The 21469-nt window shown below is 41.4% G+C and overlaps 1 protein-coding gene across 5 annotated transcripts in view; it reads right to left on the bottom strand.

Moving 5' to 3' along the window:
• CFAP52 (cilia and flagella associated protein 52) overlaps positions 1-21469 on the bottom strand; it is a 66102-nt gene that overhangs the window by 7604 nt on the left and 37029 nt on the right. For 4 of the 5 annotated variants that reach the window (XM_058431547.1, XM_058431550.1, XM_058431551.1 and 1 more), the window contains 5 exons: positions 21359-21459; positions 17185-17355; positions 7061-7209; positions 2746-2891; positions 233-384 (listed from right to left, as the gene is read on the bottom strand). In XM_058431547.1, coding sequence (XP_058287530.1) covers positions 233-384; positions 2746-2891; positions 7061-7209; positions 17185-17355; positions 21359-21459 — 719 coding nt within the window. The remainder of the gene's footprint in view (positions 1-232; positions 385-2745; positions 2892-7060; positions 7210-17184; positions 17356-21358; positions 21460-21469) is intronic. The other variant, XM_058431548.1, reaches the window with a different exon arrangement.

Below are 21469 nucleotides of genomic sequence, written 5' to 3'. Positions count from 1 at the left end.
TCCCTATCTGCCCAGAAACTTCTAACATTCAGTTCTTCCTGGAAATTGTAACCCTTCCCACTAGCATCGATAAACCATGGACCATCATGAACGGCTTCTGATGAACATCCCTTTACTGTGTTGCCTTAAATAAGATTTCTACCCTCCATGTGAATCTTCTCATGTTCAATGAACTGTTGGCATGATTGGATTTTGCAGGTATCACTGCATCTTCCCCATCACAGGTACCTACACAAGGTCCCAAATGATGCAAGTCCCATCGGTGCTGGCAGTGACACACTCCTCATTGTTCCTCTTCACCCTAATGCAGGAGACTGATGACTTGTGTTCCTTCAGGGCCTCCTCCAGCTTCTGGGTCTGACAGCCTATCTGCCATACCCTCACCTGAAAGCCACAGAGCACAGGATCTTGAGCCACACTTGGGACTCCTGAAGGGATAGGAAAAGATTCCAAGAGCTTTTTCCCCTTTGCTATGCTTGATTTGTGTTTTTGAATTCCCTGTCTTCGTCTCGGTTGGGTGGGGTGGGAATGCTAAGTTGAAGGGCAGGCATATTCATGTATAAGATGTGATCATCTTCAACAGAGCTTCAAAAATGCTACTAACAATCCTGTACCTGCTTGTACATACAGGCTGAGAAATTTAATCAGACACCTGCTATGCAAATCGATAATGCAAGGGCCAATGCAAAACCAAGTGAAATAAGTCTATTTACTTCTGCCGATCACTGCTCTCAAATTTCTGGTACTATCAGGAAAGTTCGTGGGTACCCAGAGCTATATTTAAACTTTCACAATCAGCTGTTCAATTTTGATCATTTAAAAGCAATGGTTCCCAACTCTACTGAATCCAATACCTATTTTATATCACAAATATTTCCAAATTCCTGGTTATTATCCCAGAGTGAAATTCATAGATAATACAACTACCTACACACAAAATTTAAAATCATCAATATGATGCTTTAATAAAAAGGATAGATAAAAGGGAAGTTGCTTAGTTAGTATAGCATTCCTTTAGTTTTTGAGATGGAGTCTTGCTCCATCTCCCAGGCTGAAGTGCAATGGCGCGATCTCGGCTCACTGCGACCTCCGCCTCCCGGATTCAAGCAGTTCTCTTGTCTCAGCCTCCCTAGTAGTGGGACTACAGGAGTGCACCACCACACCTGGCTAATTTTTGTATTTTTTTTTCTTTTTCTGAGACAAAATCTCGCTCTGTCACCCAGGCCGGAGTGCAATGGTGTGATCTCGGCTCACTGCAACCTCCAACTCACCGCGCCTGGCCTAATTTTTGTATTTTTAGTAGAGAAGGGATTTGGCCATGTTGGTCAGGCTGGTCTCAAACTCCTGAGCTCAGGTGATCCACCTGCCTCAGCCTCCCAAAGTGCTGAGATTAGAGGTGTGAGCCACCAAGCCCGGCCAGCATTCCTTTAATGGACAAAGGATCTGTCACAACTACACCAGAAAACATAGTAGTCAAGATGCTTACACCTTCTTATAGTGACTATGTTGGATTTATGAAAAATAAGACGAGCACAAACTATTCTGTTCTTCCTATGACAGGGGATTAAGGAAATGAAAAGAAAATATCTCAAAGAGAAAGGGAAGGCTTTGGGATAGCAAAGAATCTGGGGCACAGAGGAGGAGAGATCCAGAGAAAAATGTGCAAGTGAAAGGTGTTACAGCCTCCTCAAAATAAGGAAGAAAAGGTTGAGCGTGATCATTTAAAAATAATGGTCAAAACGTCTGGGTGTATTAAAGAATTGATGCTAAAACCATCACCTGCTTTAAAAGATAAGATGGGCCGGGCGCGGTGGCTCACACCTGTAATCCCAGCACTTTGGGAGGCCAAGGAGGGCGGATCACGAGGTCAGGAGGTCGAGACCATCCTGGCTAACACGGTGAAACCCCATCTCTACTAAAAATACAAAACATCAGCCGGGCGTGGTGGCGGGCGCCTGTAGTCCTAGCTACTCGGGAGGCTGAGGCAGGAGAATGGTGTGAACCCGGGAGGCGGAGCTTGCAGTGAGCCAAAATTGTGCCACTGCACTCCAGCCTGGGTGACAGAGCAAGACTCCATCTAAAAAAAAAATAAAATAAGATGAAGACAATTTATACAACTATGATCCTCGGAGGAAAAGAGCAAGCAAGCCAAAACACTGTCAAAACATCCGCATGAATTCATTAACTCTAGTCCACATAGAACACTTTCATGTCTGTATTGTAAATGTCCTTTCTGTGCACAAATGTCCTTAGATATATATTTATAGGCCGGGCATGGTTGCTCACACCTGTGATCCCAGCACTTTGGGAGGCCAAGGCAGGTGGATCACCTGAGGTCAGGAGTTTGAGACCAGCCTGGCCAACATCGTGAAACCCTATCTCTACTAAAAATAGAAAAACTAGCTGGGTGTGATGGCGTGTGCCTGTAATCCCAGCTGCTCAGGAGGCTAAGGCAGGAGAATCGCTTGAACCTGGAAGGCAGAGGTTGTAATGAGCCAAGATTGAGCCACTGCACTCTCCAGACTGGGTGACAGAGTGAGACTCCATTTCAAAAAAAAAAAAAAAAGGATACATTTATAATATTAGAACTTTTATTTATGAGATATTTTTGGATCTCATCAAAATGTCGATTTGGTCCTGCTTGAATCCTAGCACAGTATGTATTTTTAAAAGCAAATAGATGGCTTCCTATAGGGCAGTTGTTCTAAATAGAGCGTTATTTTTTCAAATTTCTGCTTTCAATACCTCCCCTTCCCCACCGCCACTGATGACCCTTTTACAGTCACTGGTGGTGGTGATGGCGGTGACGCCGATCCTGTGAGCACTGTTAATGACATACATCAGTCGGCCTGTCTCTGGGGCGAAGGCTCGGATTTTACCATCGTTCCATGCTGGCATGAAAGGGAAACAAAAGTCAGGCAGGATCAGTACATGCACCCTCTCGCCGCAGGCTGCTGGCCTCACTAAGGAGAGGCAGGCCTGGCGAGCGGTGCTGTGCTGGAGGAAAGAGACCAGCTCAGCTGAATGCTGGTCATCATAGGCCCCTTTCCCCTCTACAGGTACATCCCAGGCCAAGTGAGGGAGGACGAGGAGAGGAGAAAGGAGGGAGGCCCGCTCCCACCTCTCCCATGAACCACAAGACTTGTACACCCAACTAGCTAGATGATATTGTGCCTGAGATATATAATTGAACATTTCCAAATAATTGTTGTCATTCCACCTCCCCCCACCTACCCCAATCTTTCAATGGAATGCTCCTCTCCACCTTCCACTATCTTTCCTATCTCAGTAAAAGTTGCCACCACCCATCCAGTTGCCTAAGCCAACAGCCTGAGTCTTCCTTGATTACCCTCAATTCCATCTACCCAACCCAATCCAACATCCAATCCATCAGCAAGTTCCACCAGCTTTACTGTTGAAAAACATTCAAATCTGAGCACCTCTCAACAGTTCCACTGGTACCTCCTTCATCCCAGGCACCACCATCTTTCTCCTGGATTGTGATAACAGCTTATGCTTGCTTCCGCTCTTGCTTACATCCACTTATTTATGCAGGGATCAGGGTGGCCTTTTAAAAATTATGTCATTTTCTTGATCAAGAACTTCCTTTTTTATTTAAAAAAAAAAAGGCTCATATCTATAATCTCAACACTTTGCGAGGCCAAGGTGGGCGGACTGCTTGAATCTAGGAGCACAAGACCAGCCTGGAAACATGGCAAGACCCAGTCTCTACAAAAAATACAAAAAAAAAAAAAAAAATTGCCTGGCATGGTGGCAAGTCCCTAGTCCTAGCTACTCGGGAGGCCAAAGTGGGAGGATCACTTAAACCTGGGAGGTGGAGGTTGCAGCGAGCCAAGAGTCCGCCACTGCACTTCAGCTTGGGCAACAGAGCAAGACCCTGTCTCAAAAAAAAGAAAAAAAAAGTGAGGGCTGGGCGCAGTGGCTCACACCTGTAATCCCAGTGCTTTGGGAGGCCAAGGCAGGCAGATCACTTGAGGACAGGAGTTGGAGACCAGCCTGGTCAACATGGCAAGACCCCACCTCTACTAAAAAAAATTACAAAAATTAGCCAGGCGTGGTGGCGGCATGCCTGTAATCCCAGCTACTCGGGAGGCTGAGGCAGGAGAATCGCTTGAACCCGGGAGGCAGAGGTTGCAGTGAACTGAGATCGCACCACTGCACTCCCAGCCTAGGCAACAGAGCACAGCTCCATCTCAAAAAAAAAAAAAAAAAAAAAAAAAAACCTTTCCAAAACATTTTCCCACTGCACTTAGAATTAACATCCAATCCAAACTCCTTTATCCTCCACAGTAACTAGTATTTGTACCAGCCCCCCACCCCCACCATCTCTTTTAACTTCTTTTACTAGCTCTCCCTGAACCCCTGGCCCAACTACCCACTAAGCCCCAGACACACTGGCCCTCTTGCTATTCCTCAAATCCACCAAGTGATCTCCCACCTCAGGGCCTTTGCACTTGCTATTCCCTCTGCCTGGAATGTTTTCTCCCCAGGTCTTCATATGGCTGGCACCCTCTCATAAGCTTTAATGTCACCTCTTGACCTTAGCAGTTTAAAATAGAATGCTAAAGGTAGATCCCATTTCAGCAAAGATTTGAGGGGGTGAGGGAGTGAGGGGGTGGGGGGGTGAGGGAGTGAGCCATGGAGGTATCTAGGGAAAGAATATTTCAGGCAGACATAAGAGTCAGGGCAAAGGCTCTATCTATGCCCAGTGTGTTTGAGCAACAGCAGGAAGAAAGTATGGCTAGAAGGGGTGAGTAGTAAGAGGAAGAGCTCCAGGTAAGAAGGTGAAGGTGAAGGAGGAGAGAAAGTCACATGGAGCCTTGCAGGTGACAGGGGAACTTTGTCATTTACTCTTAGAGGGTAAAAGACTTTTGAGCCCTAAACATGGCATATTCTGGCTTATGTTTTCTTTTTTTTTCGAGACGAAGTCTGGCTCTGTTACCCAGGCTGGAGTGCAGTGGTGCGATCTCAGCTCACTACAACCTCCAACTCCCAGGTTCAAGAAACTGTCCTGTGTCAGCCTCCCGGGTAGCTGGGACTACAGGCTCCCGCCACCACACCCGGCTACTTTTTGTATTTTTAGTAGAGATGGGGTTTCACCATATTGGTCAGGCTGTTCTCAAACTCCTGACCTCAGGCGAAACCCCATCTCTACTTTAAAAAATTACAAAAATCCGGCGGGGCGTGGTGGCTCACGCCTGTAATCCCAGCACTTTGGGAGACTGAGGCGGGCGGATCACCAGGTCAGGAGATCAAGACCATCCTGGCTAACATGGTGAAACCCCGTCTGTACCAAAAATACAGAAAAATTAGCCGAGCGTGGTGGTGGGCACCTGTAGTCCCAGCTACACGGGAGGCTAAGGCGGGAGAATGGCATGAACCCAGGAGGAGGAGCTTGCAGTGAGCCGAAATCACGCCACTGCACTCCAGCCTGGGCGACACAGCAAGACTCCGTCTCTTAAAAAAAAAAAAAAATTACAAAAATTAGCGGGGCGTGGTGGCGCATGCTTGTAATCACAGCTATGTAAATCAGGTCCAGATGCAGTGGCTCACACCTCGGCCGCCAAAGTGCTGAAATTACAGGCGTCAGCCACTGCGCCTGGCCCTGACTTACATTTTAAAACAGACCTCTGGCTTCTGGCTTCTGGCTTCTGTGTCGAAAACAGACTGTGGGAAAGTATGCTGGGTGAGAAGAGAAGCAAGGAGACCTGGTAGGAAGGTATGAGAGCAATCTAGGGGAGAGATGCTGGTGGCTAGGATAAGCGGGGAGATAATGAGGAGTGAGGGACCTTGGATGTACTTTGAAATGAGCATCATCAGGGGATGTGGATGTGGGCATAAGAGAAAAAGGGGAGGCAGTGAGGCCTCCAAGATTTCTGTCCTGAGCCGTGTTCACTCTAGATGTAAGGTAAGCCCAGAGCTCCTGGCAGCACCATGTGGAGAAGACAAGCGCAGGGTCGGGTGGGGACGCTAACAAGGAGACAGGGCCAAGAAAAGAGGAGTGAGGACCGGGCGTGGTGGCTCACACCTGTAATCCCAGCACTTTGGGAGGACGAGGCGGGTGGATTGCCTGAGGTCAGGAGTTCAAGACCAGCTTGGCTAACATGGTGAAAACCCGTTTTTACTAAAAATACAAAAAGTAGCTGATCATGGTGGTGCACGCCTGTAGTCCCAGCTACTTGGGAGGCTGAGGCAGGCGGGTGCCTGTAATCCCAGCTACTCTGGAGGCTGAGGCAGGAAATCGCTTGAACCTGCGAGGCAGAGGTTGCAGTGAGCCTAGATCGCGCCATTGCACTCCAGCTTGGGCAACAAGAGTGAAACTCCGTCTCAGAAAAAAAAAAACAAAAAACAAAAAAACAAGCAAACAAGCAAGCAAGAAAGAAAAGAGGGGTGAGATGGGTTTCTGGTGTCACCATTTTAATAGCTGTCCCTAAAGATCCACTGAACTTTTCATTGATGTGAAGCAGTATATGTACTTTCTGAGCACTGGGGAGATTTGCAGATAGATTCAGCATAAAACAATACTAAGACATTACTGTTTTAAAGGAAAATATTTTTAGAGATACATGCTGAAGTCTTTAGAGGTGGAATATCATGCTGCCTATAATTTATGCTAAATGACTTTGGCATAAAATAATAAATTGAGTTAAAAATAAATTCCTTTTGAGGCATCACTTCGTTTGAGTCAGGTTTTTATCTCTTACACAACAAAAAGATTCCTCAAATGGGGGCCCTGACCTCACTGAGGCCACAAAATCCTTTTCAAAATTGAATTTCTAAATTTTCCTACTAGAGAGAAAGATACACGCTATATGCAGCAATGTGGGAGAGGAGAAATTGCTATTTGGTCCTTCCTAGCTCAGAAAGTCTCCCAGCTGGAAGGAAACTCCAAAGAGAGGCTAGATTAGAAGCAAAAAGGGGGTGGACAGTGGGAGGCTGTTCTAGGTTATCCACGCGTAGAGACTAGTATGGGAGGAGAGTGACAAGAATTAAAACCGGAGCTAGAGCCCCAAGCCAGATCTTGACATGTGGACGTTACCTGAAATGATGCTCTTGCCGTCCCTCATGAAGTCGATGCTGTGGCAGGTCATGTTGGGCACAGTGATCCGCAGCAGCTCCCTGTTGGATGATGTGTGCCACACCCTGATGTCCTTCTTGGCACAGGTTGCAAATAGCTCAGCAGTGCCACTGCAAGGAAGCCATCAAGAGATGCAACCATAAAAGACGCAGTTTCCCAGATGCATATTTGACACCAAAATGTGTTTCACAAGAATATACGGAAAGGCTGGGCGTGGTGGCTCAAACCTGTAATCTCAGCATTTTGGGAGGCCAGGGGGGCAGATCACGAGGTCAGGAGTTTGAGACCAGCCTGACCAACATGGTGAAACCCCGTTTCTACTAAAAATACAAAAATTAGCCGGATATGGTGGTGCATGCCTGTAATCCCAGCTACTCAGGAGGCTGAGGCAGGAGAATCGCTTGAACCTGGGAGGCAGAGGTTGCAATGAGCCAAGATCGGGCCACTGCACTCCAGCCTGGGTGACAGAGCCAGGCTCCATCTCAAAAAAAAAAAAAAAAAAAAAAAAGAATATAGGGAAGGATGCCATTTATTATCTGAAGGCTTGATGATTGTCTTACAGACCATTTGAAACATCTTGTGTAAAACGGTATTTAATGCCCTCTAATCATCTGTGGACCATCTTTTGTAGTCCTTTCTCTTTAGGAAGGGTTGGGACAAAGTTGCTCAAAAAGAATTATCCAATTTAAAATTCTCACAAAGTCTTGGTAGACTGGAGGATAGTAAGTAACATTTGTCTTTTCTATAAAACTACTTTATTGAGGCCCGATGTGGTGGCTCACACCTGTAATCCCAGCACTTTGGGAGGCCAAGAAAGGAGGATCCCATGACTTGAGGCCAGGAGTTCAAGACCAGCCTGGGCAACATAGTGAGACCCTGCCTCCACAAAAAATAAAAATATATAAAAATTAGTTGGGTGTAGTGATGCATGCCTGTGGTCCTAGCTTCTTAGGAGGCTGAGGAAGGAAGATCTCTTGAGCCCAGGGGTTGGAGACTACATTGAGCTATGATCGTGCCACTGCACTCCAGCCTGGATGACAGAGTGAGACAAGAGAACTTGCCTCTAAAAATAAAATGAAATAAAATAAAAACCACTTTATTGAGGTATGATTGACAAACAAAAAGCTGTACATATTTAATGTATATTACCTGAGTTTGGAGATAAGTCGACACCTATAACATTTCTTGAGATAAATACACCCTTGGATTACTTGTATTAAAAGAGAATAAACAAACCCTTTCCTGTAAAGTAGACAATATTTATTTATTTATTTATTTATTTATTTATTTATTTTTGAGATGGAGTCTTGCTGTGTTGCCTGGGCTGGAGTGCAATGGTCCGATCTTGGCTCACTCCACCTCCTGTGTTCAAGCAATTCTCCTGCCTCAGCCTCCCAAGTAGCTGGGATTACAGGTATGTGCCACCATGTCTGGCTAATTTTTTGTATTTTTAGTAGAGACGGGGTTTCACCATGTTGGCCAGGCTAGTCTCAAACTCCTGACCTCAGGTGATCCACCCGCGTTGGCCTCCCAAAGTGCTGGGATTACAGCCATGAGCCACTGTGCCCAGCCAAGTAGACAATCTTATTAAAATTTTCAAAAAGAAAAAGACAATGATGCCAGAATTCAAGTTTGCAGATAACCCAAAACCCTTCTTTAGTCTGTCAAGCTCAAAAAAAAAAAAAAACAGGCAACCTCTAAATACAATGTAAATCACCAATATGTCAAAAGATTACAGATTATTCCAATTTGAATAAGAAAAAGGAGTAATATTGGGGTACAATGAAGACCATTTGGTTTATAAGTATAAATTTCTAGCTTGTCTCTGTGGAGACTGAAGCTAATTTTTAGATTTCAGTACATCTCAAGCAATGTCTACATTTTTTCATGAACACATTTCAAAAAAGAGTCCTTTTCTCTTAAGACCTACTCACTTTAGAATTAAAAAATAAGTGGATCCCTTCCACATTTAACATTGGGGCTTAGTGTTACAGTTATGATTATGGACTACTTAGTTAGAAAGAGTAAGTACTGGAATGAGACAGCAGATGTGATGGGGCTTCTTGCCAGACAGTCTTGATTAACATAAATCAAGTCAACACTAGAATGTTAATATTTATTTAAAAATTAGAGATAGTTATATTAGATAATGCTTTCGGTGAATGAGCTCCTCCTCTGAGGGAAGTAAGTTCTTAAAGAGGTGTACTCATGGACCACTCATGAAAATCAAATATCATGAAATGAATGCCCCTAAAGAAATTTCCAGGCCACGCGCAGTGGCTCATGCCTGTAATCCCAGCACCTTGGGAGGGCCAAGGTGAGTGGATCACCTGAGGTCAGGAGTTTGAGAACAGCCTGGCCAACATGGCGAAACCCTGTCTCTACTAAAAATACAAAAATTAGCCGGGTGTGGTGGTATGCGCCTGTAGTCCCAGCTACTTGGGAGGCTGAGGAAGGAGAATCGCTTGAACCCAGGAGGCGGAGGTTGCAGTGAGCTGAGATCGTGCCATTGCACTCCAGCCTGGGCAAAAAGAACAAAACTCCATCTCAAAAAAAAGAACTTTCTTCCAAACTCTCTACCCTTGATGGCCTATCCACTTCCTTGGCAGTCAAGCCTAGTTCAAAACTGAACCATTCAAGTGGTAGATCGTTCTTAGTTTAGGGTCTGAGAGGTTAAGTTCCAGAAAGAACCCAATTGATTGGATCACGATGAGGTACCAAGCCCATGTGCTCCCTCTCTCCCACCTAAAATCCCATGAAATGAAGATATTTATAGATATAGATGTAGGTATAGATGCACATAATTTTGCCCTTAACAATATAGGAAAGCAGGAAAGAGTATCACCGCATAGGTCAGAAACATTATGGATAAATAGAAATGAGCCAGATAAGATCTGTAGAGAAAACCTGAGCTCAAAAGTATAAGCAGAGAGTTCATCTTGTAAGGCTGGAGCACTGAACTGGTTCACCCACATTTCCTCACAAATAACAATGAGAAAAACCGGATGAATTAACAGCAATAACAAAAATCTTAGTAACACTAAAAACCTCTAAAAGTAGATAGAAATCAAGAAGAATTTGCTCTTCTAAGAGTGCAACTGGAAAGGGTTGAGAATTGTTAGCGTGTGGCTTTCTCACATGTGGGAGCCTTCAACTCCCACAGCTGTGGTGGCTGTAGAAAAAGGTGGCAGAAAAACCATAGCCTTACCAGCTAACAATGCTAGAGATCAGAGTTGAGGGCTAGAAAATCAGCTGGAATTTAAAGGGGGAATAACCTAATGGCAAGAGAACCACAAGAATAAGATGTAAATTCTGGTTGTAAACACTGCCCAAATCTCTGTTGGGTAGCTAAATTATACATGTATGGGAGGAATACCAAGAGAAAGAACAATCAGGCAGAGGCCAGAGAGGATTCCACTGTTTTTTTTTTTTTTTAATTGATTTTTTTTTTAAGGATTCTACTTTTAAAGACAGCTACATGGGGTCAATCGGAGAGATTTTTTGTTTGTTTGTTTTTTGTTTGCTTGCCTTTTTAACTAAATACATTCCCCAACTGAGCTCAGCTTGCATGGCAGGAAGCTGAACCTCGCAGGCTTCAAGTGTCAGAGCTTGAGGTTAACAGAACATTTGGAAAATAGGGAGAAGTCACTAAAAGAAAGGAAATCATGGAAAGGATGAGCTTCATCTCTGCATAAACCCTTGGGTGACTGCCAAATAACGCAAGCCCACAGAAGAACCCAAGGCCAGGCTAAAAAAGCAGCAGTGGGAAGTCATGAGAATAACAGCTGATGTATACTATGGGGAGGCAAAATTTGCAGTTTGAGTCCATGCCAACAATCTTCAGAGAACAGAGTTGCTGTAGTGTATTCTATATAATACTGAGTTTTCAACAACAACAACAAAATTATCAGACATGCAAAGAAATAGGAAAATGTGACTCAGAAAAAAGGCAGAGTCAGAAGCAACTGACTCCAAGTAGACCCAGATACTAGATTAGCAGACAAAAACTTTAAAGGAGCTATTTAAAAATACATTCAAAATATTAAAGGAAACTATCATATCAATAAGTGAACAGATAGGTAATCTGAACTGAGAAATAGAAACTATATATGTAATATTATAATTATATACCTTATAGCAATTATATATTTTTCTATGGGTAAGAAGTACAATAACTAAAATAAATTTACTAGGTGGACTCAACGACAGATTGGAGATGGTAAAAAAAATCTGTAAACTGGAAGGTAGATTTAATAGAGATTACATAATTTTAAAAAGACAAAAAAATTGAAGAAAAATGAACAGCCTAAAGATCTGTGGGAAAATCTCAAATTACTAAACACAGATAATTCGAATCTCAGGGGAACAGAAGTGAGAAAAGATGAAAATTCTTAAGGAACAATGGCTGAAAAACTTCTCAATTTGGTGGAAAATATCAGCTTATAGATTCAAAAAGTTTAGCAAATGCTAAGAAAGGATAAACACAAAGAGAAAGACAAATCACAGTCAAACTGATGAAAGACAAAAGCAAAGAAAAAATATTGAAATGTAAACAGAAAAATGACATATTATAAAGAAGAAAATCATAAGAATACAGAATGACTTCTCATTAGAAAGTCTGGAATGATGTATTCAAACTAATGAATAAATAGAAAACAATCGGGCAAGAATTCTGTAACCAGTGAAACTTTCTTCAAAAATAAAGGCTAAAAAATAGTTTCCAGATAAATAAAAACTTAGATAATTATTCATTAGAGGCTTATACTTTTAAAAAGGTGTTAAATGAACCAGGCAAAATGGCATGCACCTGTAGTCCCAGCTACTCAGGAGGCTGAGGCAGGAGGATCACTTGAGACCAGGTGTTTAGGCTGCAGTGTGCTATGATCATGCCTGTGAATAGACACTTCACTCCATCCTGGGCAACAGAGTGAAACCCTGTCTCTTTAAAAAAAAAAAAAAAATGCTAAGCAAAGTTCTTTAGAGAGGAAAAAGATAACAGATGGCAATTTAGATATATAAGAAAGAATGAAGACCATCAGAAATAGTCAAATATATAAGTAAGCACACAAGACATTTTAAATTTTTCTTCTCTTAATTTCTTGAAAATGTTTATGATTCTTTAAAGCAAAAATTATGATATTGCATTGATGGAGTTTGATGGAGTTTGTATAAAGATTTAATACAAACATATGAAAGATTATATTAAATGTAAATGGATTAAACATTCCAAATAAAAGCAGAGATTATCAGAATGGATAGAGAAGTAAAAACCAAGTATATGCTGTTTCAAGAGATGTACTTTAAATATAAAGACACATGGAAAAATAAAAGGGTTAAAAAAAGATATATCATGCTAAGAGTAAGCATAAGAAAGCTGTAATGAGTACATTAAAATTATACAAAGTTACTTCAAATCAAAGAGAATTACTAGAGACAAAGAGGAACACTTTAATAAAAATGTCAATACAGCAAAAAGACATAACAAATAATTAACAGCACCTAATAATAGAGCTTTAAGATATGCAAAACAAAAACTGTGAGAAATAAAGGTGGAACTCTACATTCATTGCTTGAGACCTTAACATTTTTCTCGGTAACTGACAATACAAGTGGACTAAAAATCAATAAGAAGAAGATCTGTATGACACTAACTACATTAAAAGCTTCCACAGAGAAGAAAAAAGATCTCCAAAGTACATATTGAAATATTCTATTTACATAAAGTTCAAAAGCAGGTAAAACTAATCCATGAGACTAGAAGTTCAGGTAGTGATTAAGTAGGAGGGTGAGGGTAGTGATTGGAAGGGGTGTTTGGCAGATGATAAAAATGTTCTATTGCTTTACCAAGGTGGTAGTCATATAGGTGTGATAAATCACTGAGGTGCTTATTTATGATTTATGTATTTTGCATATATGTTATATACATCAATACAAACTCCATTAAAATTCTTTTTATACTGCACCAAACTTATTCAAGTCTGAGGGTAAAACAAATGTATTTTCAGGTAAGCAGGGACCAAATTTTCTTTTTTTGTTTTTTCTTTTCATCATCATCATCTTCTTCTTTTTTTTTTTTTTTAAATAGAAACAGGTCTCACTCTGTCACCCAGGCTGGCATGCACTGGTGTGATTGTAGCTCATGGTAGCCTCAAACTTCCTCCCACCTTAGCCTCCCGAGTAGCTGGGACTAGAAGCAGTGCCACCAACATGTCCATTTAGTTTTGTAAAGATGAGGAGAGAGTGTCTCACCATCTTGCCCAAGCTAGTCTCAAACTCCCAGGCTTAAGTTTTCCTCCTGCCTCAGTCTCTCAAAGTGCTGTGATTACAGGCATGAGCCACTGCACCTGGCTGAGACCAAATTTTCTGTACACATAGATTGTTTCTGAAAGAATTCCAAAAATAAAAATAAAAAAGAATCCAAGGGGACTGATGTGTTTAAAAAAAAAAAAAAAGAAAAGAGAGAGAGGGAGACTGATAAAAGCAAAGATCTAGAATTTCCAAATAATTTCAACATAGGACATGGTGGAGGAAAGGTGAAAATAAAAATATGCTGAGACTCTTGCCTTTTTGGCAGATTGGATACAAACATTGGTTAACTGTAGTCTTTGATGAAAAACTGTATTTAAATATGTATATTAAAAATTTAGAGGTTGACTGCAGTGGCTCATGCCTATAATCTGAGAGGCCTGTGCTCTGGGAGGCCAAGGTAGGAGGATTGCTTGAGGATGGCAGTTGGAAACCAGCTTGGGCAACATAGTGAGGCCCTGTTTCTGGAAAAAAAAAAATTTTTTTTTTAATTAGCTGAGCATGGTGGTGCATGCCCGTAGTCCCAGCTACTCCAGAGGTTAAGGCAGGAGGATTGCTTAACCCCAGGAGTTCTAGGTTGCAGTGAGCTATGATTGTATCACTGTGCTCTAGCCTGGGTGACAGAGCAAGACCTCATCTCCTAAAAGAAAAAAAAAAAATTCAAGGGTAACCACTAAATGAATACAAATAAAGTAGACAGTTTCCAAGTTGTATGCAGCAAAGGTTAAAACAGAACCAAAGAAAACATGATGACTACAAGAAAAGACAAAAAAAGTAAACATGTTAAATAGAAAAATCTATAAACTTATCAGATAATAATAAGTATTAATGAATTAAATTCTATTAAAAGACTAAGACTTACCTAAAACTAAACACTAATAGGTTGAAAATAAAGAGTTGAAAAAAGACAATACACTCTCTTTTGCTACAATGCACGTTTCTATAATGAATAGTAGCTTACATGCAATTGGTAAAAAGGCAAATGATAGTAAAACCGCAATTATTTTTGCACCAACTTAACTGAATATTACAGAAGTTTCACTGGTTCATGCATGATTTATCTCAGTATAATAATGCTTTGGTATATAAAGTAATAGCAACTGAAAACAAAGAACATTAACACAACTAAATTAGCAAGTAAAGGAAGAATGCAGCACCATACATTTATTCTATGTTCTTCCTCTTAGTTTAGTTCATCTCCACAACTCAGCAGCCTCAAGTCTTCTTAAATCTCCATTTAGAAAGTCACCCTCACTTATTAAAAGGTGAAGTCCTATATTTACTGCAGTATTTCTTTACTTATTAGGAATTTAATAAACCCTTTCTAACTGTGCTAATAGTTTATTAAAATTGTGACTGGTTTGTGCTCTGATTACAAAATTGCATCAGTTTTAAGAGGTCTGGCCTAACCCCAGTGACTCTCAGCTAGGGGTAATTTTGCCACCAGGGGAAGTTTGGCAGGTCTGGGGACGTTTTTTGGTTGTCATAATTGCAGGGAAGGAGCTGCTACTCGCATCTGATGGGTAGAGACCCAGGATGCTGCCAAACATCCTTTAACGCACAGAATAGCATCCACAATATCAAGTTATCTAACTCAAAATGTCAATAGTGCGGAGGTTGAGAAATCCTGGCTTAATTCGATTTTTCCCAGAAGTCCTTTTTTTTTTTTTTTTTTTTGTACATGAAGTTTAGGTTTTCCAATGAATTCATTTATTACATTATAGCAAAAATACCTAATTAGTAAATGTTATTTTAAAAGAATGAAGATGTGTTAATCTTAATATCAGACTAAGTTAAATTGATGGCAAGAGAAATATTTTGAGAGGCCAGGCGTGGTGGCTCATGCCTGTAATCCCAGCACTTTGGGAGGCCGAGGCGGGTGGATCACCTGAGGTCAGGAGCTCGCGATCAGCCTGGCCAACATAGTGAAACCCCATCTCTACTAAAAATATAAAAATTAGATGGGCACGATGGCGCACACCTGTAATCCCAGCTACCTGGGAGGCTGAGGCAGGAGAATTGCTTGAACCCGGGAGGCGGAGGTTGCAGTGAGCCGAGATCATGCCACTGCACTCCAGCATGGCAACAGAGTGAGATTCAGTCTCAAAAAAAAAAAAAAAGAAAGAAAAAGAAAAGGAAAAGGAAAAGAAAGAGATGCAAAACCCGAACAGATCAATAACTATATAAGCAATTGAAAAGATAGTTTAAAATCTACCCTAAAAAAAGCACCAGGGCCAAACAGTTTTACAGATTAATTCTACTAAACTGCTTATAAAAAGAAAAGAGGGGAAAAGGTGAAACCAAAAGAAAATGACCAACTTGCAAATAAAGATTCACCTAGTGGGAAAGCACCAGCCATTTTCACTGTTGGAAATACGTGGAAAGACCTAATCACAGGGATTCAGGGAACCAAAACTACATACAGCTCATGATCTCAAAAACTGAGGTCTGAGGCCGGGCGCGGTGGCTCATGCCTGTAATCCCAGCACTTTGGGAGGCCGAGGCGGGTGGATCACTTGAAGTCAGGAGTTCAAGATCAGCCTGGCCAACAAGGTTAAACCCCATTTCTACCAAAAATATAAAAAATTAGCCAGGCGTGGTGGCGCATGCCTGTAATCCTAGCTACTCAGGAGGCTGAGACAGGAGAATCGCTTGATTCCGGGAGGCGGAGGTTGCAGTGAGTCGAAATCCCACCACTGCACTCCAGCCTGGGTGACAGAGCAAGACTCCGCCTCAAAAATAAACAAACAAAACCTCCAAAAAACAAAAAACAAAACAAAACAAAAACTGAGATCTGAATATAAGTCTTGCTGAAAGTTGAGTATTGTAAACTCAAGCTAAGTACTGAGGAAGTTCAGAGCAAAAACTGACCAACTTCATGAAATGAATCTCACCAAAGACAAAATGTGTTACAAAATCAAATACCAGAACATCCGACTGAAGCTCCTTTTGATAGCAAAACTGCTGGTAGTTATTTGTTTTACTTGTGCAAGGTGAGATTTACCAAGAAATACAGCAGCTAGATCCAGAAGCCCTCGTAATGCCCACCACCATGAAGCCTGCCAAATCTAGAAGACCTCAAGAGGTACAAACAAATGACAGGAAAGAAGTTTGAAAACAGGTACCACACATACTTCTGGTCTTACGATGGGACTATGTGCCTGATAAACCCAATGTAATTGAAAATATCCTAAGTCGAAAATGCATTTAATACACCTAACCTGCTGAACATCCTAACTTAGCTCAGCCTACCTTAAACATACCCAGAACACATCCACTAGCCTGTAGCTGGGCAAAATCATCTAACACAAATCCTATTTTATGATAAAGTGTTGAATATCTCATGTAATTTATTGAATACTATACTGAAAGGGAAAAACAAAATAGTTGTATGGGTACTTGAAGTATAGTTTCTACTGAATACATTTTGCTTTTACACCATCATAAAATAAAAAAATCATAAGTCAGGGACTGTCTGTACTAAGCTTTTTCCAGATGGCATTAGGAAAACAGAAAGGTTTTGTCAGATACTTACCCTTTCCAGGAGGGGTTTATCAGAAAAGTCAATATTCTAAAGAAACTCAAATTTGAATTGGAAAGCTAATATAATTGCATGGCGAAGACAATGCAAAGTCTCTTAAAATAATTCACCACATTAGAAAAATGTAAGGAGAAAAAATCGAAACTATGTTCATTGATATTGAAAATGCATTCATAAAATTGAATGCCCTTGCATACTGCATCAAATTTCCACATTCTTCTTTTTTTCTTCTACTCACAATGGAAAGACAATATCCTCGACAGCATCAAAGTGACAAGTCACTATGAGAGTCTCTTTGAAATCCGTGAAGCTGACACGATAAATGTGCGATTCTTCTGTTCCTACGAAAAACTGGTGTCCTTCTCCTCGAAGTGTGATAGAAGTGATGCCGCCTTGTAACTGAATCTTCCTTTAGGGAGAAGCACAAAAGTAAAGTAGATTCACTCAGCCAGTAAGTAGTTATGAATCATCCGAAGCATGGCAGAGGATACCAATCAGGCACATAATTTCGGAATGCCCTCACAGAAGTGACACAGTTGAAAAGGCAGGAGTTACTCACAAGTTGGTGGGCATAGGTCAGCATAGGTTAAAGTAGTCAGGGAAGATTCTTCAGTGAGATAACGTTTTGACATGGGTTGTGCAACGCAGGCAGGATTTGGGTAGAGGGAATATTCCAGGCAGGCATATGGGTACAAATGACCACAGCAACTAAGCCCTTTATTAATTCCACTTCTGAAAAATAATCTTAAAATCAGGGGGAAGATGTTTTATGTCAAAGGATGCTATGATAACCCTATCTGAAAGAGTAAAAGCTTGGAAACAACCTAAATGTCCAGTTGTAATGGAATACTTAAATGATCTATGGAACATCAGCTTCGTAGAATATTTGCCCAAAAAACATTTAAAAGATTATGTAGTATGTATATATGTTACCATAATAAAAAGATTACATCATAATACTGAAAATGTTTATGATGCTTGCATTAAGTAAAAAATTAGAATACAAAATTTTATTTATAAGTAAAATCATTTCAGAGCTTGTACAGTGGTTCATGCCTGTAATTCCAGCACTTTGGACGGCCTAGGCAAGGAGGACCACTTGAGGCCAGGAGTTTGAGACTAGCCTGGGCAACATGGCAAGACCCTGTCTCTAAAATTAAAAAATAAAATAAAATAAATTAGCCAGGTGTGGTGGTGCGCACCTATAGTCCCAGCTACTTGGGAGTCACTTGAGCCCAGGAGTTGGAAGCTGCAGTGAGTCACAATCTTATCCCTGCCCTCTATCTTGCGTAACAGAGTGAGACTCTGTCTCAAAAAGAAAAAAAAAGGTTGTCTTTGCCAGAACCTTTAGGAATTGGCTTTTCCTCTTCTGCATTTCAGATTTCTCCCTCTTCCCTTTATAATGAGTATGAACTTAAAAAAAAAAAAAGTATATACATGAATGAGGCGAATGAGGCCCCAGGATACAGCCTCTCTCTGTAACTAGTTTAGTTTGGACAATGAAGAATTCAATGCAGGTTCTTGTGCAAGAAGCCAGCATGGGAAATACAGTGTTTTAGAGGTTTATTGGTGGGACACAGAGCAGTTAATGAAGAAAGGCAGATGACAAGTTAAATCTCAGTTCCTGCACTAACTAGAGGTCTGTGACTCTGGACAAGTTGTCAGAAGCCTCTGGCCTCAGTTTACTCAACTACAGAATAATTTCTCCTTTATAGAGGTTGCAGTGAAGGTAAGGTACGCTAGGCCACAGATGACAACCAAGAAATACTGGCTATTGGCATCTGGGACCTTCGGAAGACAAAATGAAGCCTAGGGATAAAAGGGGAAGAACAGGCTAAGCACGGTGGCTCACACCTGTAATCCTAGCACTTTGGGAGGCCAAGGCGGGTGGATCATCTGAGGTCAGGAGTTTGAGACCAGCCTGGCCAACATGGTGAAACCCCATCTCTACTGAAAATACAAAAAAAAAAAAATTAGCTGGGCATGGTGGCAGGCACCTGTAATCCCAGCTACTCAGGAGGCTGAGGCAGGAGAATCTCTTGAACCCGGGAGGCAGAGGTTGCAGTGAGCTGAGATTGCGCGACTGCGCTCTAGCCTGGGTGACAGAGCGAGACTCCATCTCAAAAAAAAACATGGGGAAAGGACAGATCTTGGCACTGGAGCTGTCCGTTTTGATCATACATCTTCCCTTTCTAGTCTCCATGACTTCTCATGTGAGCTGCCTTTTCAATCTACAAAAAGCTCAGGAGGTGGAAATCACTGTATCTGATTTAAGTCTGCACTGTCACACAGGGTTATTTTGGAAACAGTGATAGCACAAACCTTGTAATAATTACTTGGAGTTTATCTTCATCATAATAGGATCATATGCACATTAAAAATGAGGGGTTAAAAAATTAGAGGGTTAATTTTCTATATTCACTTCATACATCCAGAGACAACCCAATATAGTTTTTTTTTTTGCTTGATTTTATTTCTTGCATCTTGTATTATTGATAATACTTGGATGCTATTTCTTTCCTTTCTTGGTTTTTTCTATCTTAAGGTTAAGCTTCTCATCATTCCTCTTCCCCATCTCACTTGTATTAGGATTCAGGTTCAGTTGTAAATTAAGAGAGGATCTCTCTCTCTCTCTGTCTCCAGAAATCAGATTCCAGGTTTTATAAGTGTCTATTCCATGAGGTTGTCCAGGCACCAGGCTCCCAATGAAATGCTGCTCTCAGCATTCTCTGGGGCTGTGGCTTTCAAACTTGAGCATGTATAATAACCTGGAAGGCTTCCAATATTGTTCTAAAGTATCCTCCCTCCCTCATTCGCTTTCATACAGGCATGAAATTGGTCCAAACGATTCTCACTAAGCCCTACCTTGACCATTGAATTTAAAATGGCAGTGTATACACTGCTTCTTTATAATAAAAAAAATTTAGACAAGGTCTCCCTCTGTCACCCAGGCTGAGTGCAGTGCCGTGATCATGGCTCACTCCAGCCTCAACCTTGAGGCCGATTGATCAACCTCAATCGATCCTCCCGCTTCAGCCTCCTGAGTAGCCGGGACTACAGGTGTGTGCCACCACATCTGTCTAATTTTTTTTATTTTTTGTAGAGATGAGATTTCAGTGTGTTGCCCAGGCTGGTCTGGAATTCCTGGGCTCAAGTGATCCACTTGCCTCGACCTCCCAAAGTGCTGGGATTGCAGGCGTGAGCCACTGCACCTGGCCTCCCTGCTTCTATTCAAACCGTAATCCCCTTACTCTACATCCTACTTCATTTTTCTCCATTATACCTATCACCCTCTAATACTATGTACTTTCCTTGTTTATTTTGTTTCTTATTTATTGCCTTTTCCTTCCTGCTAGAATGTAAGCTCCATGAGGGCAGGGATTTTTTTTTTCATCTTTTTTGTTTTATTCACTGAGATATCCTAAGCACCTAGAATGATGCCTGGTACACCATGAATGTTCAACACAGATTTCTTGGAATGAAGACAGCTGGTGTTCATTTCTACAACGTGTGTGCAACTACCCCTGGCTTCCTGGGAGGTAGCAGAGGCCATACAGCACATGTGTGGGGTATCTGGTTTTTGTTGAAGCCCATCCCTCTATGAACTGTCCTCCCTGATCTCTCCATCCCAAGAAGGTCATCCTCTTCTCTGATTTCTACAACATTCATAGTATATTTTACTTTATCTGGACTATGTGCTAATATACTATCTTGTCTGGTAGTGACTTCTTTTGTGTGTACATACCTTAGCCCCAAACGAGTCTGTAAGTTCTGGGAAGACAAACACCATAGCTTATTTTTCTTTATTTTATTAATAGTATCTAATACATTGGTTTGGTTGGAGGAGGTGCTGAATAACCACCTTGTTATGGCAATAAATAAGGTTTTGTTTCATTTTATTTTAATTAAATGAGCCAAGAAACATATATAGCAGAGTATCTGGCATATAGAAATGGCTGGTGAATGTTGGCTATTTCTATTATAAATTGTATTCACATGCATGATTAACACAATGCTTTGCACATAATAGGTACCCATTGCATAATAAATTTCATTGAGTTAACCAATTTTGAACATTTAACATTGGAGGTTATTTGTTGGATACGTTTATAACATCTCATTCCTTTCGTCATGGCTCAATGTGACAGCTAAATACAAACTTACGTATTTATTAAGTGGGCAGTGTCCCTCTGGGTAATAGTGGACTACTTTGGTTTGATTCAACATAAGCTTTTGTCTTTTCATTGGCAAAGAAGCCACCATCTATTGTGATTCCAACTACTCATTCTAACAGCAAGATGACATTTTTTAACCAGATATCACTTTGCCAATATCATCGAGTTGCTGGCTTTAAGCAAACTTCCCGTTAGTGGGTTCCTACCCAGCCCCACTCTGTGAGGCCCAGAACTTACTTGATGGGTTTGTAGCCAGGGCTTTTACAGAAGACCAGCAGTCCAGCTCCAGAGCCCACCAACAAGCCCCCCATCTTCAGGCACCTGATAGCTGACACTCCCTAGGGGGAG

This window comes from Hylobates moloch, unplaced genomic scaffold (assembly GCF_009828535.3).
Source record: "Hylobates moloch isolate HMO894 unplaced genomic scaffold, HMol_V3 SCAFFOLD_19, whole genome shotgun sequence".
In the NCBI taxonomy this organism is placed as follows: Eukaryota; Metazoa; Chordata; class Mammalia; order Primates; family Hylobatidae; genus Hylobates; species Hylobates moloch.
Note: the sequence above shows the minus strand (reverse complement) of the source record. Positions and strands in the feature narration are given on the sequence as shown.